At 41.2% G+C, this 25,621-nt stretch overlaps 1 protein-coding gene across 2 annotated transcripts in view; it reads right to left on the bottom strand.

Annotated features, from left to right (window-relative positions):
- The window catches only part of LRP2 (LDL receptor related protein 2), a 191,998-nt gene that overhangs the window by 144,118 nt on the left and 22,259 nt on the right, over positions 1 to 25,621 (bottom strand). For both annotated transcript variants that reach the window (XM_050916323.1, XM_050916322.1), the window contains exons 2-9: positions 24,319 to 24,426; positions 22,219 to 22,341; positions 18,891 to 19,007; positions 8,339 to 8,449; positions 8,094 to 8,207; positions 6,783 to 6,899; positions 5,496 to 5,639; positions 2,725 to 2,844 (exon numbers count right to left, since the gene is read on the bottom strand). In XM_050916323.1, the coding sequence (XP_050772280.1) occupies positions 2,725 to 2,844; positions 5,496 to 5,639; positions 6,783 to 6,899; positions 8,094 to 8,207; positions 8,339 to 8,449; positions 18,891 to 19,007; positions 22,219 to 22,341; positions 24,319 to 24,426 (954 nt within the window). The remainder of the gene's footprint in view (positions 1 to 2,724; positions 2,845 to 5,495; positions 5,640 to 6,782; positions 6,900 to 8,093; positions 8,208 to 8,338; positions 8,450 to 18,890; positions 19,008 to 22,218; positions 22,342 to 24,318; positions 24,427 to 25,621) is intronic.

Here is a 25,621-nt window from a genome sequence, read left to right as displayed (position 1 = left end):
AATGACAAGAAGTGCCACAGGCAGAGATCTACCCTATGCCTTACCCTCATGTCAAAGCAGGAGGGATAAAGCTAAGGAATTTTAAAAACAAGAATAGATTTTCCTGATAACAAGATCTAAAAAATTGTTTGGTCACCTGTAGAACTGCCCTTGAACTTTTTTTTTTATTTCTAGAACAGAGAAACATCTAAGAGTTTTTCTTTGTGACTTTTTAAAATAACGTAGAACCCTTTACCTCTCCTGGTCTCTGACCCCAGCATAAGCAACTTGGTCCCATCCATTTATGTTGTCATTTACAACAAGAGCAGCAAGCAGATTATTGGCACTAATCTGACCATGGCTTTGGCATTAAAATCTTAAACTCCTCCACTTCAAAAGCTGCAAGAACAATTGAAATTGGATGACTTTCTGTTGCTAGCTGGGGAAGGCAGAAAGGTAAGTGAACCCAGGGAGAAAGGTGAGGTAACTGCCTTGTTATTAGAGTTTCCAATTTTAAGCATTTGTTGAAACAAAATGGGAATGAAAAATTTTCCAAGCGGCATTTTTTGGTAATTAATAGATGTTGCTCTCAGTTGTGGTGTTCCAGGGCTTTGCCATATGCTATAAATCACCACAGCACAGTGAAGAAGCAGCAGCCAGGAGGTAGGGTTGCCAACTGTCTAATCACATAAACCCAAACATCCTTGCCATGCCCCCTGCCCCGCCCCCTCTCTGAGGCCCCGGCCCACTCACTCTATCCCCTCCCTTCCGTTGCTCGCTCTCTCCCACCCTCACTCACTTTCACTGGGCTGGGACAGGGGGTTGGGTGCAGGAGGGGTGGGGGTGCAAGTTCTGGGAGGGAATGTGGGTGCTGGAGGAAGCTGAGGGCTGGGGCAGGAAGTTGGGATGCGGGAGGGGGCACAGGCTCCAGGAGAGAGCTCAGAGCTGGGGCGGGGATTGGGCCATGGGAGGGGGTGACAGGTGCAGGCTCTGAAAGGGAGTTTGGGTGCAGAAAAGGGCTCAGGGCTACAGGAGGTTGGGGTACAGGATTGGATGTGGGGTGCAGGCTCTGGGAGGGAGTTAGGGTGCAGAAGAGGGCTCAGGGCTGGAGTAGGGAGTTAGGAGGGGATGAGGGGTGCAGGCTCCAGCTGGGCAGCCGCTTACCTCAGGTGGCTCCCGGTCAGCGGCATGGTCCTGCCTGCCCTGGGCCCACACCGCTCCCAGAAGTGGCCAGCACGTCCCTAGGTGGGGTGGCATGCGGAGACCCCCTACACCTACCCCTCCCAGGGACATGCCGGCTGCTTTCGGTTGCAGCGTGGGACCAGGGCAGGCAAGGAGCCTGCCTTAGCCGCAGTACGCCACCAGACTTTTAGCGCCTAAAACCTCCTGGTTTGGCTTCACTTGCCTGGTTCCAGGAGACTCCCAGTGAAACCAGGAGGGCTGGCAACCCTACCAGGCGCAGAGAAGAGGGAAAAATGAAAGATTATGAGTTTGGGAAATTAATACTTTTCATTAAAACCACTTCCCACTAAATTCCTCAGGCATACGACCAGTAAAACCAAATTTAAACTAAAAAGTGAAAGAATAACCTATTGAACATTACAGCTAATAAGCCAACCCAGGTATAAGCTAATCCCTTCACTTCTTATCTCAATACTAACCAGAGGAAATGATTCACATGTCAGCTGGCCCCCACTTTCTACGTATTGAATCAGGAGTTGAGCAAGGGACTTCCCTTTTTACACGAGAGTCAGTGGGAGGAAGAGAGGAGCCATTAATCCCTTGCTAGATTTTGAGTAAAATGACTGTGGCCCATCTCTTCTGTGCAATCCTGTGTCTCACACAATGAATATCACCTGACATCCTGTCACAATCTCCTAGCAAATGTGGAGAGTTTGTTTTATAGGCCAATCAATGGGATTAAGAGAAGAGAGACTGGCTTTACACTAGGTCAGAGAGTAGGTTTTCCAACTTGCTCTGAATCAGAGTTAAAGAAGAGGGCTCCCTGCATGTGCATTTGCTTTAATGCAGAATCAAGCAGCTACATGGGGATCTACTTCATTGGATACCTACTTCAGTGATTCCCTTCTTCCCAATGACTTGCATATTAGGCAAACAACACCTTGAAATTATGACAAACTTTTTTTGGTTTCTATGCAAGGCTATGTGATGTGTGCATAATAGGAGATACAGCCCTCCAGAGTGGCAAAGTAATGTACCATACTCATTTTACCTCACCCACAACAATCTGCATTTTCACATAAGGTCAGTTTTGAATTATAGATCAAATGTTGAGTAACTTCTGATTTCCCAGGTGTATAGCCATACACCCCAGCATGCAGGATCAATCTCTCAAGAACAGTAAAAGGGCAGTTTCATCAGATTTGAACATAAAGTTGCCATAGCAGAGTCAGCCTTTCTAAACACAAACAACCTCTCCAAGTATTAAAAAAATGGTCTTTCCTTAGCTGGGAAGTGAAGACCTCATGACGGCTCACTGGCCTGTTCCTCTGTCCCCACAGTGGTTTTATGCTGCTGCTGTGCTTTTGCTCTCTTGCTATTTTTCCATTCAGCTTGAGGTTTAACTTTATGACTCTCAAGATTTACCTGCTTGCCAATGTGTCTACCCACACATGGGTATCCAATAATCATAGATCCTTTTTCAAATCTGTGGAATCCGTAATATCCAGGACCCCTGTGAGAAAAGTCCAGACTTATATATCTGCATCTCTACTGTTCACTTACCAATGCAGGTGCGACTGTCATTGTTGCTGATTACATATCCTGCAGGACAATAGCAAGTCCCTCCGGATGGTGAAGAATGGCAGCGGTACTGGCAGCTCAAGGCAGCACAGTGGGATATATCTAAAAATAAGATGAAGTCACTTCAGCAATGCCCAATAATAGTGTCATCTGTATAGCAGCTGGCTGCCTGGTGCTTTACAGACAGTTGCGAGGCCAAGATGCCTGTTGTGAAGAGCTTACAATTTGCAGAACACATCCTGAAACTGGTCCATAAGCAAAAAACCACACTCCCATGCAAAAACAAATATGGGCAGCTCTGACAGCAGGATCAGGATCTAATTAGACAGTATAAAAATGAAAAAAGTCAATGGTGAAGCTAAACACACATCTTGTCTGTTCCACAATACCATGTGTGTTTGTGTGCGTGCAGGCGTACACATCTAATTTAGCAGGATAGTGAGGCAGGAGGGCTAAGGTTTAGAGAAGTCTTTGAGGACCTGAGTTTTCAGGAAGCAATGAAAGGATGAAATTCAATCAAACAGACCAACAGTAAGAGCTCCATATAAATCGCTGCATTGAGGCAGCCATTTACAGTGCATAACTGCAAGCTTTATTGGTCCTACAAAACTCAGCAGCTTGCTGCTTATCCTTGACTGCCATTAACCGGCAACATTAGTAGCCCTCACTATTTACATATATACACTATTTACATCTCTCTTTTATAGAGCACTTCTGCAACAATCACTGATTTTATTAATAGTTGGGTGGTCAGGAAGGCGTTTCTTCTATTCAGTTCATTAACCAGTGCAATACGAGAGTGTGAGAGTTAGGCTGCACTCATGAAACAATGTGTTGGCTTCTTTTTCCTCTACCTCTCCAATTCTTCACTGCTCCTCCCTTTCCCTCTGTCCTACAAGCAGCTGGTTGCTGAGCGGTGATATTGTGATATCAGAGAGGTCACTTTCTTCCTCCTTCAGTTCCCTTGTCTTACTTCTTTCTCTCCTTTTCCCGCCGAATCTACTCTCTGAGCAGCTCAGCTCTCTGATGTTACAATCACATCACTCAGCACAGGTCAGAGACACTTTCCCAGGACAAGATTCAGGCTTTGTCTACACTACCATTTTCACTGGTCAAGGGTGTGAAAAAACACCCCCTGACCGACAAGAGTTTCACCAGCAAAAGTGCTGGTGTGGACAGCATTACGTCAGCAGGAGAGGCTCTTCTGCTGACATAGCTACCTCTGCTCCCTGGGGGTGGTTAATTATGCCAGCAGGAGAGCGCTCTCTTGCCAGCAAAGAGAGGCTACACTGGAGACCTTACAGCGGCATAGCCTTAAATTCTTGTCATTTTGCTGAAACTTTATTCCAAAAGGTATGATTTAAATAGGAGAAGTGTATTTTCTTTATCTTTCCCATAATTATGAATGCCCAATTTAAAACATCACAACTTGATTTTCAGAGGCACTGAGCACTAGGGTTGACAACTTTCTAACTGCAGAAAACTGACCTCTCTTGCTCCTCCCCCTCCCCCTCTCCCTGACACTTCTCTGAGGCCCCATCCCCTCTCAATCCATCCCCCTCCGTCCCTCCCTCCCTCAGTCACTCGCTCTCCCATACCCTCACTCACTCATTTTCAGGGCAGGGGATTGGGGTACAAGAGGGGGTGAGGGCTCTGGCTGGGGGTGCAGGCTCTGGAGTGGGTCAAGAGATGAGAGGTTTGGGGTACAGGAGGAGGCTCCAGGCTAGGGCCGAGGGGTTCAGAGTGCGGGAGGGGGATCCAGGCTGGGACAGGAGGTTGGGGTACAGTAGGGGGAGATGTGGGGTACAGGCTCCGGGAGGGTTCCAAGCTGAGGCAGGGGGTTGGGGTGTGAGAGGGAGTTCAGAGTGCGGGCTCTGGGAGGCGCTTTCCTCAAGTGGCCCCCAGGAAGTCGTATTATATTCCTCTGGCTCCTAGGCCAAGGGGTGGCGAGGGGGCTCTGCGCAGTGCCCATGCCCCTGCAACTCCTATTGGCCACAGTTCCGGCACTCGGGGTGGGAGCAGTGAGCAGAGCCCCCATGGCCACTCCCGAGTTGGAGGGACATGTTGCCCGCTTCCCAGGAGCCCTGCAGAGCCAGGCCGGGAGCCTGACAGCCCAGCTGCGCCACCAACCGGACTTTTAACGGCCCAGTCAGCCATGCTGACCGGAGCCTCCAGGGTTCCTTTTCGACCAGGTGTTCTGGTCTAATACCGGACACCTGGCAACTCTACTGAGCACCCACAAGTCCAACTGAAGTTGATGGGACCTCTCTGTGTTCATCATTTCTGAAAACCAGGCCCTGAGTTTCTCAGGCTGAGCACTAAAACATGGGTACCCAAGATCAACGGACAATTTTGAAAATTCTGACCTAAGTGACTTGCGTAGACCAAGGTTACACATTCATGCAGTCCTGTGCTCTAACCACTAGGTTTTGCTCTTTCCTGTTTAATGTGAAAAGGGAAAACAAAAATATTTTGGATGAAGAGAAACAATGGCCCACAAGAACTCAGCCCTTGACTCTTCAAATAAATATTGAAAAAAACAATCAGAAATTTTATCTAGCAAACCTTCCATACAAGACGTCAACAGAACTATACATGCATGGCAGAGAATACTTTTTAGTATATCCACTCGGCGCTAATAAAAATAATGCGCCTACAAATTCTCAGTGCTGTTTAGAAAACCCCAGAGACACAAAAGAGACATCACGGTTGTTCTCTGCTATTCCATGCATCCTGCTAGTTCTAATACTCACTGCAGTGTCTGCCTGCAGTTATGTTAGTTTCGTCTTCTCCAGCAGGGCAGTCTGCAGTCCCATCACACACTTTACCAACTGGAACACAGTGTCCTGACACAGGACAGGCCCATTCTCCTGGGTAGCACTCATGGCGACCACTTTCTAAGGAAAAGAGAAGCAACACAGAATAATTGAGGAACATGCTTCAAGTACTACTTGGAGCTGCTTTCCTAAAAGCCTCCTGGGGAATAAGCATCTTCAGTTATTTTTCATTCAGCTTCTGATTGTTGCATGTAGCCCTGACAGCCCATAAAAGAAATAGTATGTCACCATGTTCTTTCATTTGTCTTCAAATTACACTGCGGAAAATACTCATGCAGTCAGGGGAACCCTTTCCATTTTCCCCATTCTTCAGATACCTATTACTATTTAGCTTTGGCTTGACTGGTCTACTAAAAATGGAACAATGGTTTTGTTCTTTTGAAATATGCCTGTTAGAGCTGGTCTAAAAATGGCAGGGGGAGAAGGGCAATCACAGAAAATCTCAGTACAAAAAAAAATTGGTTTAAATGTTCCCACAGAAAATTTCAATTTTTCAAAAAATTTGAAAACTGAATTTTTTGTAAGAAAAGCAGTTTCAGCAGAAAACTCTTCATCAGTCCTAATGCCTACACACTCATTTCTCATTACCTGGTATATTCAGATTTACTAAAAATTCTTCTGAAAAGGGTGATTTGATGTATGGAGGATCTTCATTAAAGATAGAGATGGTTATTTTGAATATCACATTATTAATAACAAAAATGTTACAAAAAATATTTACACAAAAATAGGATTTTCCTTCCAGCAGTTCATCTGTTCCTGTACTCAACCCACCAGAAATCATAATCCTGTACTTGTAACATCACAGTTAGTTACCGTGGAAATGGACATTCTATTACAAACTGAGAATTCTCGCTTCATGTGAGGACATACTCTGCTCCCATGAAAATCAATGACAAACTTTCCATTGATTTCAATGGTGCAAGATCAGGGCTATAGGGAATAAGCAGATGAATTCTTAACATACCCTGCTTTATACTCACCACCTTAGCAATACAAAATAAAGAAACCCAAAGTATTAAAAAATATAAACTATATTAGTAGAACTGTATCTATAAAAACAATTAATGTTTTCCAGGAATGTCCACGGATCTTTAAAAATTCTGATATAAAACATTCTTATGTTAAGACTTTTTACAGTGAGGTTAGCAAGTTTTTTCTTTGTAAACTGAATCATTAAAATAAGTTGGCTTCTGTCTTTACCACATCCACTTTCATCTTCGTTATCTTCACAGTCATCATCTCCATCACAAATCCAGCTCTGATGAATACAGCGGCCACTTGGACAAGTGAAGAAATTGCCTCTGCAAGTTGCATAAGCTGAGAGAAGGAAAAAGAGAAAACTGAACTGCTCCAAGGGACAAACATGTACAACTCTCAGATAAATGGGGAGACCAGTCATTTAGAACCAGTCCTGAAGAGTAAACCCAGCTCAAGTTTTTGCACAACTGGTAACTTTTGTACTTTTGCCCTGTTTTTAGGTAGAAACTTTCTGAATGGTTATTTTTAGATTATTTTAATTTGCTCCTTGAAGAAATTGAAAAGCAACTGTAATAGGGCTAGAGCTGCCCCAGCGATTCACTCAGTGGGGCTGGATCACACCTCGTTCCCAAAGTTCTTGACTGTTGGGCAGAGTGCAGAAGTGACACTCACAAACTCACAAAATAAAGAGAATTGCGCCCTGGGTTCTCAGAGGGAGAGTAAGCAGCATACAGCAGAGAACATAATTCCTTTCCATTATATAAGGCATAACAATGTTGGTATCACAGGGGCAGATGAAGAATGCTCTTGAAGGGGAGGTACATTGGGAATAAATGGTCTTTGGTGTTGGGAATATATTAAATAGGAAAATGTGGCCTTTCATGAACCTAAAGCTGAAGTCTTTGTTGCTCTCCTGCAACGTAGGCTTCAGAATCCCTGGGGTCATTTGAAGAGCCCACAAGGAAGCCAAGTAGCAGTTTTGTGGGTTTGCTGCACAAAAGAAGACATATTACCCAGCCCTCAAAAGAAAAGAATAAGCAAGAGACTTCCTACAACAGAACCTTCAAACAAAATGTTAACCTAAATATGTAATAGAGATACGACATTCACCAATAATGGTCACTGGGAATAATTCTAAAAAGTCCAGCCAGTATGTAATAATGCAAATGCAAAAAGGTCCAAACAAATTTTAAAAATACACAGCAGCAAGCTCAGAGTAGCTGGGACAGAGGAAACAAGAAGAGTTACCTTTGGCTTAGTTCAGATACAGAAAATCAAGACATGAGGCCATTTATCAGAAAGCAAATTCTCGCCAACTCCAGTACATACAGTACACCACACACACCTATTTCATGACAAATTCCTTTTGAAGCATTGTTAACGTCCATCATTCAGCAAATATAAATATAAAGAACTTTTGATTCTGTTTGCTACATAACAGAGCATTGCTCCTGCTTTGTGCTAACTGCTGCACTTTCAAAGAAAACCAGCTCTTAAGAAAATAGGCAAACAAGCCAAATAAAACCACCGTACTGCAAGAGTTTTCATCGCTCCTGTCTCCACAGTCGTCATCGTGGTCACAGATAAAGGCTCGGGGGATGCATTCTCCATTAGCACATTGAAACTGGGTACTGGCACATCCATGGGCTGAACGATACCATTTGAATGGAGAAAAGAAAAAAACATATTCAAATGTAGTAAACAAAGTCCAGTCTTTCTCTTACAAAGAGGATACATAGTACTATAAGTATCTGGGTTATGCTAAGTGTGCCACTTACTGCAATTAGCTTCATCAGAGGCATCCCTGCAATCTACTTTACCATCACAGCGCTGGCTTGCATTAAAACATGCTCCATTTGCACAAGATAACTGTTCACATGTTGGGTAACCTACAAGAAAAAAACACATTAGCCATAAGTATTAGAATATCCAGTATCTCTTTATAATTATATTGTTATGTATTCAGTCTGCACTATGCATGGTGCTTTACAGACAAATATAAAAAGGAACATAGGAATCGCCACACTGGAAGGGACCAATGATCCATCTAGTTCAGTATCCTGGCTCCAGCTGTGATCAGTACCAGATGCTTCAGAGAAACATACAAAAAACCCTGCAAGAAACTAGGCAATTATGAGACAACCTGCCCCACTCTCAGGACCAGGTGCTTGCTCCAAGGAGTTTATAATTCAAATAACCCCATGGTAATGTAGAAAATGCTACAATACCAAAGAAAGTATTTTATTTATTCTTATCTTAGTTTTAAATGTTATTGATCTCAGTAAACATATTTAACTAGAAATGGAGGTACTTGCACTCAGATTAAGAGCCACTTAGAACGGACTGATACGCATTTTGATCAAGCTGGGTACAGGATGATGAGGAAAGATGCTTGCAGAGAATGCCTAACTGGACATGCCACAGAAGACATTTCCCACTCAGTACCTCTGCAGCTAAGGAGCTCAGGAAGCCAAAGTTCTTTTGGGGACTAACAGCCTCAAAGGCTAAATCTGGCTGATCAGGCTTTACTAAGCATGTAAGAATATTCCACCAATCAGATCACTCAGCTGGTGGAAACTGACAGTATCTCTGTTTGGAAAAAAAGAGGTTAGTTTGAGCTAGAGAACAACTAATGGATCATTTCTGTCACCAACAAAGAAAAAGTAAAAATATTGTGCGTGTTTTATTTTCAAAACTTCAAACAACGAAACAACATTTTAGAGCCTACTAATAACTGCAGCCAGCTGTGGACTCCACAACCTGCTCCACTTCCACAATGGAAGGGGAGACAAAACCCACAGATCTGAGGTGAGGGAAGTGTTTTAAGCGAGGAGTAGTTCTATCTCACCTCCAATAAACCCGTCCAGTGATATTTTATGTTGTTGCAGAACCCCCGAGTGAGGCTAAGAGGGGAAAATATGAAAGCTGGCCCCATTTTCCTGGACTGAAACCCACCACCAAACTACTGTAAATTATTGACAACTAGTTCACACTAGTTCGCACCATTTTCCCCCACTACACACTGGAATCTCTCTGGAGAAGAGAGAACCTATGGAACAGGGGTCGGCAACCTTTCAGAAGTGCTGTGCAGAGTCTTCATTTATTCACTCTAATTTAAGGTTTCACGTGCCAGAAATACATTTTAACGTTTTTAGAAGATCTCTTTCTATAAGTCTATAATATATAACTAAACTATTGTTGTACGTAAAGTAAATAAGATTTCTAAAATGTTTAAGAAGCTTCTTTTAAAATTAAATTAAAATGCAGAGCTCCCTAGACCGGTGGCCAGGACCCGGGCAGTGTGAGTGCCACTGAAAATCAGCTCATGTGCCACCTTTGGCACCCGTGCCATAGGTTGCCTACCCCTGCTATGGAAGCATCACTCCTGCAGTGGGCATGCTCTCAACTCGGGTCTTGCACACTCTCCTCATGTCATGTCAATGTAAACAGTTAAAAAGATGTCATCAGGTGCCATTAGCAGAGGTGTTTGGGTGTCATTTAAAATATGCATTTTGCCCAGTTTGCAGTCTATTAGTTTTTATAATAAGTACTACTAAGGCAGGGACGGTTAGAAACCTTCTTATTTCCAGTCTGGTTTTGTTCATGGCCAGTTTATGCCTATTTGTTCCTGTGCCAACACTGACCTTTAGTTGAAAAGGTTTACCCACTGATGTATGTATAGAGAGCAGTCATATCCCCCTAAGCCTTCTTTTTGCTAGGCTAAACAAGCCAAGTTCTTCCAGCCTCTCCTCATAAGATAGGACATCCATTCCCCTCTGCAGCTGTTCCAGTTTGAATTCATCTTTCTTGAAAATGGGTGAGCAGAACTGTAAAGAGTTTTCCAGATGAGGTCTTGCCACTGCCTTATACAATGGCATTAACGCTTCTCTATCTTTACTGGAAATTTCTCACCTGATACATCCTAGGATCACATTAGTGGCTCATCGTCATCCTGCGATCCACCAACTCACCCACGTCTCTCTCCTCCTCTGCTGCTTCCAACTGATGAGCCACCAGTTTGTAGCAGAAATTCTTATTATTAGACCCTAAGTGTATGATCTTACAGTTTGTACTATTGAATTTCTTTTCATTTCTGTCATTTCAGTCTACAAAGTCATCCAGATCTTCCTGTATAATATTCTGAACCTCATCTGTATTGACAATGCAGCCTAATCAGATTGGCCCCAAGACCAATCTTTCAGGAATTACACTTGTAACTCCCTCCAATCCAATCATTCACCTTTTAGCACAACCCATTTCCTTCTCCCTTTTGGCCAGGTCCTTATCCACTTTACAATTATTGTACTAATGGCCATCTTCTTTAATGGTGTGTGTGTGTGTGTGTGTGTGTGTGTGTGTGTGTGTGTGTGTGTGTGTGTGTGTGTGTGTGTGTGTGTGTGTGTTCTACAGTGTGGTCAACCTCAATCTTTCAAGACCATGATTCAGGCCCCCCAAAATCATGAGTTAAAAATCATGAGATTTTGAAAAATAATAAATGTGGAGTTCTTTACATTCTCTTGCTGGATGTGGGGCCTTCAAGGTTCACATTTTCCAGGTTTTTCCAACCATTAAGGCTAGAAAAGTTTTTCTTAATGAAAACTGAGACTATGAGATCACCTGACTCCAGGAGCTGAGGCTTGTAGGAAAAAACACCAAATATGTGTGAAATTTGTGATAAATCACAAAAGCTGGCAATACTGTTTCTCTGGGCTTGTTCTGAGCCTATGGTTGTTGAGTGTGAGAGGTTTCAGAACAGACTAGTTGATTATGAGCTGTGGAGAGGGAAAGTAGGCAGTAGAGGGGTTCCCCAAGATACTTTATTTTCTGTTTTTACTTTGTTTAAAACTTTCCAGGAATTTATTAGCGTTTATTACAAAAATTTAAAAATGGGTGAAAATCAGTGCAAAAAACTAACTTCACACTTTTCTGGGTAAATATCTTGGTTAATGTTGGGGGACAGGCGGACAGACAAAAATTTAAAATAGAGAAATGTAAGAGTACTTTTAACCTGATTTGATTCCCTGGGCTGCCCAGGTTACTGACCTGTCATTTCTCCTTCCAGAGCAGGGAGCCAAGTCCAGGGAGTTCTGGCACCTCTTTTTTTAGGACTCAAGCACTGATGTACATGTACGTGTACATATACATGTGTGCCTGTGTGTGTCTTCCACAACATTGCCTTACTTTAACTGATAGCCTCACATTTACACTAAGACTACTGGTAATTTATTAACATAAACACATCTACCTAATGTAATGTATTTGATTTTCTTAACATATGTATGTGTTTATGTATCTGAGTGGTCCAAATTCATGTGAAAAACCAAATGGCATTTTAGCTTTGGTAAAACCCAGGAATTTTTCAGTAAAAAAACAAAAATTAAGGGCCTGGCTTATCCCCATCCAAAGCACTTCCCTGTCAGCTTCCACCTGCGTTGTCCCAGTTTTCCACTTTCAAAATACGATCAACCATCAGAAGAGGACAGGTGGGAGAGGAGGCACCATGCTACCCGCAGCCCCACAAGCTATTTGGGGCACCAGTCACTACTGTTATTTTATTTAATTGGTGCATTTAAAACGTAGCAACACAAAGGACACACTGTACCTTTATAAACAGCTTGAAAGCTATTCTACAGCAGTGACTAGAACAACACTATTTTGCTTCCCATCTAATATTTTTGCTCTGAGACCTCAGGGATAGACAGTCGTGAGGAAAATATAACCAAGCGATAATACTTAGCAGATTAGCTGTAACAGTAGCCAGTGGAAGCAGCAGACACTGACTTCTGCCACACGATGGAGGAGTGTAGCCTCTTGTAACCCTGACCATGTCCTATGAGAGCAGCCAGAGAATAAAGAGCAATTTCTTAGCAGGTCTCCTGCATGTCACACTTTTTATTACAGAGACATTTTCAAAACATTTTACAAACCGTAACTTGTTAAAACCTCTTGGGGTAGTCAGTATGGTCTCCATTTCAAGGATAGAGTAACTGGGGCAAAGACTGAGAGGTTAAGTGATTTACCCATTCTAGGAACTCATTGTCCAAACCAGGATTAAAACTCAGGAGTTCCTGAGCCTGTGGTCAGATCATCAACCTCAATGAACACGTCCTTCTGGGAGGATTTCCCTTCTTCCCTCATAGCCCCACACTACAGTGACCTGCCTGGCTGACAAGGTTGGGTTCACGTAACTATTCTTTTCTTGGCCACAGCAGCCACTGCAGGGTAGAACACAGAGATGCCAGGTGCTCCCACCCCAGGTATAGGTTTTTTCATTTTTAAATTGAGAGGTTGGCAGGAGGGGTGGGGGAATACCACACTTTACCAAAATGGGAAGACAGCTCGGTATCACACAGACCTTAGCTATTTACGGTTAAAACACATTTGTGATCAAATCATTCCTGCAGAAGGTTTACATTTTCATTCTGCATTTTTAAGTGTTAATAAGTATTTTAAAACTGAACTAAGAATTAGCCATTTTCTATAAAACAGACAAACAAAGTGATGCATTTATTTAATGAGACAAGAAACATTTTTATGAAACAGAAACAGCTTCAATACACTAATTAAATGGCTTGCTGCTGAAATGTTTTTCTGTTGTTTATCTTAGCCTTTTACTGCTAATGGGATTAACAGCAAGGAAAATGGACTATGGCTTTGAATTTCCATGTTGCATTTTACTACAGGTTTAATTGCTCAGTTACTTAATATTGGTGGCATTTTGCATTTGACTGGTTTCTTAAATATTGCAACTCATTCAGAAACTGGCTGAGTCTTTATCTTCTTTGCAATTTAAATCTGCTTCCAGAAATAACTAACTGCCAAAGTTCTGCGGTAAGAGACCTGTCCACTACATGTTTACATACTCTTTACACTCTGACGGAAAATGGCAGCAAATGAACTTTGATGTCTCCTCAATGAATCGTGACCACTCTATACAGATTTTTCATTTAAAAAAAGCTTTAGTACAAATTACTTGTGCTAGAGGAAAAGGCCAAATTAATGATATTTCTCTTACCATTTCTTTGCATCAACACAGATGAGAAAGGGAAATGATTGGATGGAAACAAATAGTACTTACTAATATTAACACACAACCTCCACTGCTAGCAAAGTATAAAATCGAATGGAATCCCTATTTACAGTATATCAAATCACCATGTGATTCATTATGATTTATAGTCTTTGCTTATAGCCTCAGTTCTTGCAAAGATAAAAGTGTAAAATTCTCTTCGGGGATGGTCCGCTGGACCCTTACATCTTTCTGATCCTCACCTCCTCCCCCCACCACTACTTTCTCTCTAACTAGCAGACAAGACAGAGTCATCACCCTTCTGACTAAGAAGGACTGTCAACAGCAGTCTCCAATCAGCCAGAGTGGTTGCTGCTGAATGACATGAGGCAGTTCCTCTCCTCAGGGCTCAACATGCTACATCCACAAAAATTCCAAGATCTAGTGACCCATGGAGCAATAGATTGGACCCAATCAACACTGCTAAACCATGCAATAGGCCCAATTCCAATAACTTCAAACCAAAATTTTATTTTTCTATTTATCTTGGAGCATTAAAATAAAAACACAGAATATCAAATGTGTAATTTCATTTTCAAACATTGTTGTGTCTGCTGCTCAAAGCAAAGGATTGAGTTCTATTGCTCGATCTGCCACTGACTTACTGTGTAACCTTGGATGCGTCATGTACCCTCTCCATTCCTCACTCTACCCATTGACAAAATGGGAATAACTTCATTCAGGTACGTAAAAGGTTGTTACAAGGAGCAGGGAGAATAATTGTTCTCCTTAACCTCTAAGGATAGGACAAGAAGCAATGGGCTTAAATTGCAGCAAGAGAGGCTTAGGTTGGACGTTAGGAAAAACTTCCTAATTGTCAGGGTGCTTAAGCACTCTGGAATAAATTGCCTAGGGAGGTTGTAGAATCTCCATCATTGAAGATTTTTAAGAGCAGGTTAGACAAACACTTGTCAGGGATGGTCTAGATAATACTTAGTCTTGCCCTGAGTGCAGGGGACTGGATTAAATGAGCTCTCGAGGTCCCTTCCAGTCCTACGATTCTATGATCATCTATTTTACAAGGAGTTTGGGAGGCTAATTATTGTTTATAAAGTGCTTTGAGATCCTTGAATAAAAGGTGCTGTGTAAATACAAAGTGTCACCATTAAGTTTTTCACTTCACAGGAATGTTAATTTTTAACAATACTTCATTTTCAGGAAAACTGTTTTTCCCAAAAAATATTCTGAACATTTGCTAAACACCAGCTCTTTTCTCCTAAGCTTTTACAGGACACAAATGCCAAGCTGTGCAAAATATTTGTCCAGCAGTGGCATCTGTTCCTGGATCCTTGGCAGATTCTTCAGGCATTTGTGCTAGTGACTTTAGAGTCGGCTGGAGGTCTATCATGTGGAACAGCTCCAAGCTGGCTGTCTGGGCTGCCTTTTATTCCAGAGTACCCTTTGCTTCTAAATCACTTTTTATTTTACAGACAGCACTCATTTTTAGCCATTTGTAAGTAAGGGATAAAAGGCACAGGCTGTTGGCTGAGAATGTAATATACTGGTTTTCTTTTATATAGCATGTACACCGGCCTTTTTTGTGTAAATAAAGCAATTAGTGACTTTTTATTTCTTGTTCGTCTATCAATGACCCAGTATCCAATGTTCTACTTTTTTTCCAAATCTGTTTCCTGAGAGTGTATTTTGTAGTTCACTGCTGTCTTCTTGCTAGCAACACTGCAAACACTGGCACCTGCTTCATGATCTATGAGCGTAGCTTTTTATTATTACTAATGCTATCAGCAAGCATGCCGAGATGCACTATTTTAGGTAAGCATTAGGCACAAGTGACATCCCCTTGAAAAATGAGGCCTCTATTCTGTAGTTCACTCAGTAGTCTCTTCCATGACTGTGAACTCCAGGCCAGGACTTGACCCTGTGTGGTGTCACTAGGCAGTCCACAGCTATTTTAACTCAGTGGGTGTGGGAGACTGTTTTACTTTAAGTTTTACTGGAAAAGCCATAGGATCTCTCTGTGTCCAGCAGGCACAATGAAAAATCCTCTTTATACTCATAATGACAGTTCTGTCTCTTCTCTGCCATGAGACACTCTGTATAGTCCAGAGTTCAAGCAGGAGGAATCCAACACTAAGATGTCCTCAAAGAAATGAAACTAAAATTAGAGAAGAAGCACAAGTGACCATAGCAGCCTCCACTTTCTCCAGCTCCCAGCTACAAGCTATTCCAAAGCAGCAAGCCCCTAGTAAAGGGGGGAAATGGGTACACTTTACCAGAGTCTGGTCCAATGACGGATGCAGCCAGAAAGCCATGAGAACAAATTTCTGGCTGAACTGTGGATGTTTGAGCTTGATTAAATGTTATACATCTCGGTGAGTATGTTTGTTCCTATACATCTATGCGGTGTCCAGATCTCGCGTGATCTTGCAAGATTTACCTGAGCCAATCAGAAGCAATGTTAAACCAGAAGCAACATTCCAAACAGTGAATGAGTCCTCAAGGGTACCTAGATGGCTGAGACCATATCCCAGGGACAGTATCTCCAGGGTGCCTAGAGAGCATCTGTCACTTGTGTATCATTAGTATGTGCTCCATACTGCCATGTTTGGCTACCAATACAAATCAGGCAGCCAGAAACGTCAAGAGCTTAAAGAAAGAGAAAGAAAAGAAGCCAAAGGACCCCAGTCAATCCTCTAATATTTCCAAATAGACAAGGACTCTCAACAGCCTGGCTCAAAACAATGCACAAACTAAGAAACTGGATAAACAAAAACCACAAGGTGACAATGATTTCAATATAAAGACTGTGGAAACTGAAGAAAAGGAGCCAGATGAATCATGTGATTCCAATCTAATGACTTTCAAAGATAGTCAAGTAATATTACCACCAGACTTAGAGGAAGATTTGCAAGAAGCAAGAGAGAGAAATGCTACACTACTTACCAAGTCATGCTTTTTACAAGATCCAGTATTGTGGCCTAAACACATTACAGATTCTCTTTATCAAAAAATTGTTCTATCTGGTGCTCCGAATATCGAACCAATGCAAAAGCTAGTGAAGTCTATCCGAAAAGCTGTTGACAGTCATAGTTTCCCTGCATTTCTTCTAAAACGCAGGACTTTCAGCAACAGAGAAAAGATTCTAAGAGACTGGCTTCCAGTCTACTTTTGGAATAGAACTTGATCTGCTACCACTTATCTTACTTAATGAGATTTACAACAAAAAACTACAACTAATTTTCAGTGTATATAGCCCTATGAACATTTTGCATAATGCCAATGACCTTGGCAGAAGCCAAAAGAAGTCTTCTGCAAGCTGGTACTCATCAAAAACTGCAGATGATCTGCTATTGCATAGGAACGCTTAAGTTACTTAAGTGTGAACTTGCAAAAAAAGTTGACTTTAGTGAGATCATCTGTGATTTTGCTACTGAAAAAAGATCAGAAAGGTAAAGCTTAAAGTGATACGGCCCATCTATGCCATTTCAAAAATAAAATATATTTTTTCTTTCATTAATTAATGTCTTTGTGGAATAAGTTGGGCACCCATGTTATGAGTTTGCCCTGGGACCAGTGAAATGTTGCTTGGGGGGCCTACAGTGCAGTCCCTTGGGTAGTTGTTCATATTACTTACTTACTTAGTAATATATGCAAAACACAATATTCTGACCTCTAATCCACCCAAATAACTCCCGCTGACTATAGGCAACACAAGATAGGCACTGACCATTAAATATTTGGCCAAGCTTGTGCATGAAAAATTTGCAAACATACATATTGTGTGCACAAATCATACATTTGCATGTGTAAACAGGAATCTGGTTACACAAAATGAAGTGCTGTGTTTTTAAGTAACAACTGTCTGTGCAATTAGCTATTTGCTTGTGTAAATTTGCATTCACAATGGTTGTGCATGCAAATTTTGCAAGTGCAACTTATGAGCCAACTTTTGAACATTTTATTTTGTTATTTATATTTGTTTATACCTTAAGTTTTCCCTCTACTGAATGTTACATTATTTGTAAATCTTTGATAATATTTAAATTAAAATGATCCTCTTTTTGTCTTAAAAAATATTTTTTTATTCCAAAGCACCCATTGCTTCCCCATTATCACCCTACTGATACACAACTGGTGGCGCATACATGCTTACTTTCTACTTCCCTATGTATAACTGTCTCTTCCTTCAGCCCCAGAGTATACTGACTCCTTCCCTCCCAGTGTCCCCTTTTCCCATTCATCATCTCCTTCTCCCACATCCCCTTCTATGATGTTTCCCACGCTTGCCTCCTCCCATATATGCACAATAATTATTCAACATCCCATTGTCTTCACCTTCACCCTCGCTGCATACAATGTTTTTTTTCCCATGCTCCATGAAATTATCAGAGGTGAAAACCTGTCCCCATTGAAGTCAACAGCAAAACTCCCATTGACTTCAGTGAGGCCAATGTTTCTCCCCAGGCCAACACTTAGATTCTGATCCTGCATGTGCTTACCTTTACACACTGAGCAGTCCCACTGAAGTCACAGGACTACTCACATTGCACAAAATTAAGTACCTGCTTAAATCTTTAAGGAATCAGGGCCTTCAGCTGTACTTTCCTTGTTAGGCATCCTAATAATCACTGGGGAACACACTCTGTATGTATGGTTATAAAGCTTACCACAATATTTGATATAATCCCAGCATATGATACAGTTTCGCATAAAGTACCATAGACAATCCGCAAAAACAAAATAAAACCTCCTACAGTTTTTCTATTGACCACTTTTATAGTTAAACTTAATATGTAACTTTTAATTAAAACAACTTAAGAAAAAAACAAAGACAAGAAATGCTTGAATTTCCCCTACATTATTTTCAGGCAGTTAAAAATAAGACACATGAAATACTGGGGCCAAATTCCATCTTTAGATACATTGTCACAATCCCCACTGAGAGGTATGCAAAGGTTTGATTATAAAAGTTCTTATACAAAATGAGATTTTTTTAAATTTTCCAAAGTTTTAAAACATTTTAAAGATGTTTTTAAAATGAAAACGTTATTATTGCTGAGACAGGCAAGCAAAAAGCCCTGACCATAAGGCAGCAGTAGGGACTTAATAAGTCCCACAATAATGAAACTGTATCAGAACATCAGCTCTAATCCATGAAAGAATCTGCAATGAAATTCTGATAACAAAAAGCATATTGTGGTCATTTCTGTCCATCAACAAGCCCCTTAATCTTACAAATTGATTAAAATGCCAAAGAGAGATGGGCTGAAACCAGATCTAGTGCTAAGATTTAAAAGACTTACGGCAGCCTCTCTCATCTGTTCCATCAGTGCAGTCTTTAACTCGATCACACGTGTAACCATTCGGGATGCACTGTCCATTTGAACATGTGAACTGCTGACTTGAGCATGTCCTCCCCGCTGCAAGAAACAGTTAATTTAGATTTTCACCAAATGAGGGGCCTACATGCAGCAAAGTACTTCTCCTCTTCCCCTTTTTATTACTGAGTCCCTCTCATGAAATATACAGTCTTTTATTACTTGACCTCTGTGTCTCGGGCAGAAATAAAAGTCACCTGCCAACCAGTGGGCAGGCCACACAACCATAACACATTTCCTAATGCGCAGCCACTGCTCCAACCCATGCCAGGGCTTTGAAGCACTTAATCTGATAGTCATGGATCATGTGGCCCCATCTCCAATTTTTCCTCCATGCTGGGGGCTGATTTGTCCTCTGCCCAACACAATAGGTTTCCAAGTCCTGACTGAGGTCTCAGGACACTACTGTTACCCAAATAAGTAAGTGGAACCAGCCACAGCAGGCCAAAGCCACTCCGCCAGCTACTGCAGGATAATTCAGAATGGCCAAAGTGGCATGCAATCTCGAGCCTATCTACCGCATTGCCTACATGCATGGAAAGTGAAGCATGATCTTGCCTTTAGTCAGTAGACCATGCTCTCTTGTGACTGTGATGCCTCTAGCTGGTGCGCTAACTTGTTTCCCCCACCTCATGCTCTGGAGAGTGCTGTATGGAATCCTGGTCTGCTCTTGTACAGAGACTCTGTGCCTTCTTCCCTCACTAGTGCTCATATCACGGGCTCTGCTGTTAGGGCACTAACTCAGTTAGAAAAGTGAGAAAGTAAAACTTAGAGTAAAACAAACTTCTCTTCATTCCAATTGTGTGCGCCTTTCAGAATAGCTCTCATGGACAAAAAAGTTTCACGGTGTCATAAACATACACTTAAGGGTTAATTCCTCTTTTACCTGTAAAGGGTTAACAAGCTCACATAACCTAGCTGACACCTGACCAGAAGGACCAATAAGGGGACAAGATACTTTAAAATCTGAAAGGGGGAAAAAGTCTTTTGTCTGGGCTGTGTGTGCTTTTGCCGGAGACAGAGAAAGAAGGAGCCATCCCACTCCTATAGGGTAGTGAGTATTTAGAGAAGGAATGGTTAGATTACTTTTTTCTTGTTTATGAGTTCTTTTGCAAAATGTTAATTACTTGCTAGCTCTCACAGCTTGAAACCTCCCTTTAACAAAGACCTTTGTTAAAAAAACTTAACACCTCTGCCTTCAGGCAAAGAGAGATAAGATCTGTCTTTCCTTTCAGCTCGGAGAAGAAAAAAAATCTTCTTACTGGGATTTTGGTTAAAAATGATCCCACGGCTGCCAAGGGTTTGGATCCATGTTCACCAGGACTAAGTGGTGAGGATACATTCTCAAGCCTTCCCAGGGAAAGGAGTGTAGGGGCTTGGGGAGGATTATTCTCAAGACTACCCAGGAAAAGGGGTGTAGGGGACTTGGGTGGAAATCATTCTCAAGCCTGCCCAGAAAAGGGGGGTTAGGGACTTAGAAGATATTTGGGGAAAGGCCAACTTCCAAGTGGCTCTCCTTAAATATTTGGCTAACTTGCTTGGTGGTGGCAGTGTACCGTTAACCTAAGCTGGTAAAAATAAGCTTAGAGGGTCTTTCATGCGGGTCCCACATCTGTACCCTAAAGTTCAAAGTGGGGAGTGAACCTTGACACACGCATTCTAGGAAGAAGCAATACAAAAGTGCCTTAAATTAATTAGCATCAATGCATATTCCCAGAGGTGGCTCCAAAGCAGAAGCTGCAGGATTTTACTGTGCAACCATTGACGGGCATTTTCAAAACTGCTCCCAATTAATGGGCACACACAGAACGAAGGCAAGTTACAGTGACCCAGTTCAAATCTTGACTTAAAGCCGTCATTGAATTTTGACCTTATTATCTACTCTGCCCTTAGTAGATATATAACTAACTAGTGGCTGCATAACATACGCAAAGGAGAATGGGGGCAAAAGACAGCCCAGCTTTATTCCCCTCTGCAGCAGAGACAGAAATGAAGTTTTAAGATCACGTGCCTGGTCTGTGATCCAAATTCTGATCTAAGTTACACTCATGAAAATCCACCAAAGTCTGTGGGGTTTAACAGGTGTAACTGAGCAGAATTTGGCTTACTAACTGTAGGGATATTTAGGTAGTTTGAATAAAATAGCAAATCTTAGGATCAAAACCAATCTGTGCAAGAAGAAAAGTAAAGAAGCCACATCCCACTCAATCAGAATGATTTTTCTAATGATATACCAAAAATGGGTTATAGCTATTGTTTGGACACTCCACATCCCACATACTACCAAATGCTAATGATCTGAGGGCAAAATTTGGCCTAATGTGCAGCAGCCAAATCACTGTGTTTGTTTCTATGGCATAAGAAAGAAAGGGAACATTAAATATTTTTGTTCATAAATGCCAATCCATGCATGATTAATACAGAAAGTATCATTAAAATATTTCCCTTTCAAACTGAAATATTAATAGGACTTATGTACTAGCTTTAAGCTATCTAAGTGATAATGGAACATAAGACTATTAGCAGATGCCAGGACTTTTGGGGATCTGAATATAAGGGATAACAGCTCTGTTCATTATAGAGTGTAAAATTGCAATGTCTATCTAATATCTTATTGAAGAGCTTCACCAGATATAGCATTAGAATCTCTCTAAAGGTTTGTTTAACATCCCTTCATTACTCTTCTCTACTTAGAGATTTACTTATTTTTCCTTTTATAGATTCCAAACCTTTTCCAGGGAAAAATGTATAGTTTCTTTTTTTTGATTCTGAGCCTGCTGAATAAAAGTTTTAGTAAAAAATGAATGAAGAGGCTCCTAACTGAGGGTGATTGAGAAGCGTATAACTGTTCATAAAATGATGTAACTTCACTATTCAATTTTTGGAATCTGGTAGTAAGTTCCCTATTACTTCTTCTGTGACTGATATGCATCTTACATTTTCTTTTCTTTTTTATTTAAACTGCAAAGCCAATTATTTTTCTACTTTATTGCAAGATTTGGAGGTTTTATTAATCTAAATAATGCCTATTCAGCTTTATTTTATTATGTTTTATTTCATTATTATTTTAGTGTACTCCCTTTTCAGCAGCTGTTTATTAGAGAGATCACTCTGATAAAAAGTTGCTATGCTTCCACTAGCCTGGTTTATTTGTGTGTGTGTGTGCACATGAGCTTTATGTAATCAATATGTTCACATACAAATGGTTTGCACTTTCATGATGCTGGTATAATGTTCGGACGGAAGTACTTACGGCATTGTTGATGCTCATCTGAGCCATCTTCACAGTCCTCCTCGTCATCACAAACCCATGACTGTGGAATACACTCTCCATCGGTCTGACACTGAAACTGATTTCCCTCACAGGTAGGTTGTGCTAGTACAAACAAGCAAATCATTTCTTATTTCACAATGTTTATTCAGGAGAGGGTGCTTCACCTGCATGAACTAAACACCTGAGACACCTGTAGTCAAAAGAACAGGAATGAGGCGTTCTACCCTGGGATTACAGTACTTGGACAAGACCTACAACTTTTGAGCTAAAGGGAGAGGCCTCTTCCAAATTAAGCACATGATTTTCATTAGTGGATTCATGATGCAGGGGTGAGATTAGAATAGTTTAAATTCTACTGTCCCTGCTCTTTTGAGTACTTTATAGGTGGCTATTAAAAAAAGAGAAAGGAGAAAAAAAAACAGTGAGCACAAAGAAAGACAAAATAAACGTTTAAACTTAGCTCTGGAACAGTTTGCCTAGCCCTAGTTAATACTCATCTTGTGACTCACTAGCACACTCCGTCCAATTTGATTTGTGCAGGGCCTCTCTGTTTAATGACCCTTCTCCCTGAGATCATGCCTTCAGACTCTGTCAGTTCACAAGCATTGCAAGCCAACCCAGCAACAGCCCGAGCCCATGGAATGAGATTTAGGGATTACCCAACTAGGTAAAGAAGCCATTTAAAGAAGTGATGGGACGCTGTATTGCAGCTTCATGGATGAAGAATGCATAATTAAATTACATGCAAGGAAATGGTTTAGCTGCATATCATAAATATTATTTTGGATTCCTGCTTCAGGAACAAAAATTAATATTGAGTTTCATTTTAAAAATATATTTGTGTTCTGTTGATTTAAAATCTGTGTAGGTACTTCTATGGCCCCATCATTATACTATGTGAGTAGAATTAAAAAACAAGATAAGCCAATTAAACAAAACTGAAATTCATTTTCACACACACACCCATCTTTTATTTTTATGTCCATATGTAAGAAGATGAAGACAAAAACAACTTCACTTATTTAAGCAAATACACTAGGAGTGTGATTCTGGTCCGATTGATGTTAATGGAAGTTTTGCTCAGTAGTTTGTTCAATAGCACCATGGCTCCTGTCTCAGAGGAAATAATTCAGACTTAAATATCTCAGTGACATGGCCAGTTGACTCAGAATGGCAGTTACTTCTAATGCAAGATATTCTTCATCCAAAACACCCTTGGCTTTGCACTTGGCTGACTTATTAATCAGAAAATCAGCCAGTCTGGCTGCAGGAACTACCCCCAATTACTGCAGGTCTCAAGCTGAGACGAGCCAATCCAATGTGGGAAGAAACAATGTAAATTAGCCTTTTCACTCCAAATCAACTCAAGGACAAAACCTGGCCTAACTGTAGCATAGGCTAACTGCCACAAAGGGTTCCAAAACCTAAGAGAGTGCTGGCAGATGGCAAAACACAGAAGGGTTTCTGAAAATGGGAAACCGTTTCTTCCTGTTTGTAACATTTTTAATAGATACACATTTCAAAAATCTCCATAATGATTCAACTGAAATCCGTCAAGAGCCACATAACCTTTTATCATACATGATACAGTGAACAAATTAAATGTGTACGATGCCCTCTTGTGAACTCGGGTGGCTATGAATACGAAAGGTTGTATCCATGCTGAAGACTGGTGTCTGTATGTGCACACCATTCAGGTTCACTGCAGTAATACCAATTAGTCATCTACGAATGCTTAGAGTCCACAGACATCAGAAGAGATGTCCTTATTAGACATAGGCCATGGATATTGGAGGGAAGTGCAGCATGTGATCTGGATCTCTTTCTAAGGGTGAGTTGGAAATTTGGCAATATTCTAATATCCATAGAACCAGTACAACAGAACTCAAGAAAAATGAGTCTCAATTAGATTCCAAAGCCATTTCCCTCCAAACCAGGAGTTTTACACCATCTTTGTTCTCTCTCTCTCGCTAAGAATTAACAGGCATGGTGCACCATGAGCATCGTGCTAGCTGAGAATTCTAAATATTGTAAAAAAGTGAAAATGCTTTGAATTAACGCAGTGAATATTCCACTTACGACAACCAGCTTCATCCGTATCGTCTGAACAGTCCCTTGCTCCATCGCATCTCCAGTCTGCAGGAATACAACGGCCATTTCCACAGCGGAACTGCCCACTCTCACACCCTGCAACCAAACAGCAAACCAAGAAGCTTGGTTATAGCATCACATCAGAACAGATATGGGAGATTGTTCCCATCAACAATTCAGGGACACATTGAGAACAATCATTTTAAACACACTTTTTCAGATGAAACAGTGGGCCAAATTCCACACTCGGTTACACCCATGCAAGCCCACTGAACTTCAGTAGGTTGCCCTGATGTAAGAGAGAGCAGAATTTGACCCAACATTCAAGTGTAATAACTCTTAATATAGAAGGCTGTTCCTGTCTAGCCTGTTCTATAGTCTCCTTCAATAGTCTAGTTTAAGTCAAACAAAGAGGTGAAAGAAAAAAAGCCAAGAAAAGGTTTGCCAGGTATGGAAGCCTATTAAGACAAAAAATGTCCATTTTCATTTCATGGACTCAGGTTATACAGACTTAAATGAAGGAGGAAAATGGTTTTCCACATCATTTCTGGAGACTAAAAATTAGGCCCCCCACCTCCACCTCTACCCCCACCACCTTGTAGTTCCTAAATATTTAAGAAATAAAAAAAAACCTCAGAGTTAATCCATTTAGCTGCAGTGGAAATTTCATTTTGCCAGCCCTGTACTGGTATCTGGTTTCAAAACATGGATACAGATTTTTTACAGGGAAATATATCTCCAATTAACATCTTAGTAGCTTTTTTTAAAACAAGAATCTGAGCTTTAAAACTTTCTGACTGATGAAAATCTGACCTGCTGTCAATCAAACTCTAAAAGCCACCACTCTATTTGCTATGTCTGTGGATTGAGGACCTGATCAGACGGTTCCTGCTCCCATGTGTAAGGACAGCAGGATCAGGTCGTTACCAAACACGCCCAGTGAAGTCCCTTGATGCCACAAGAGAATGAAATACACTGTTGATAGCCAATAGGGGAAACATGATCAAAGTCATAGGGAAGAGAAGATGAACATTTAGCCAATTTTCTGGTCCCCAAAACTAAGAAGTTGTAACTCATAATTAGGTTCACAAAGTTCTGTTTCACATAGCCTCAGTCAGCACCCTGAAACAAGGAATACTGAAAGAACAGAGTTAGTAGCAAAGATCAACTCTTAGAACAACTAAGAAAAAGCAATTTCCTGTTTTAATTAATAATCAAGTGATGAAATTATCATTCAATTATTCCAGGTGACTTTTCCAAAGGAGATAACTTTAGTAAATATAAAGCACAG

This window comes from Gopherus flavomarginatus, chromosome 10, assembly GCF_025201925.1.
Source record: "Gopherus flavomarginatus isolate rGopFla2 chromosome 10, rGopFla2.mat.asm, whole genome shotgun sequence".
Lineage (NCBI taxonomy): Eukaryota > Metazoa > Chordata > Testudines > Testudinidae > Gopherus > Gopherus flavomarginatus.
This window is presented reverse-complemented; position numbering and strand designations above follow the sequence as displayed.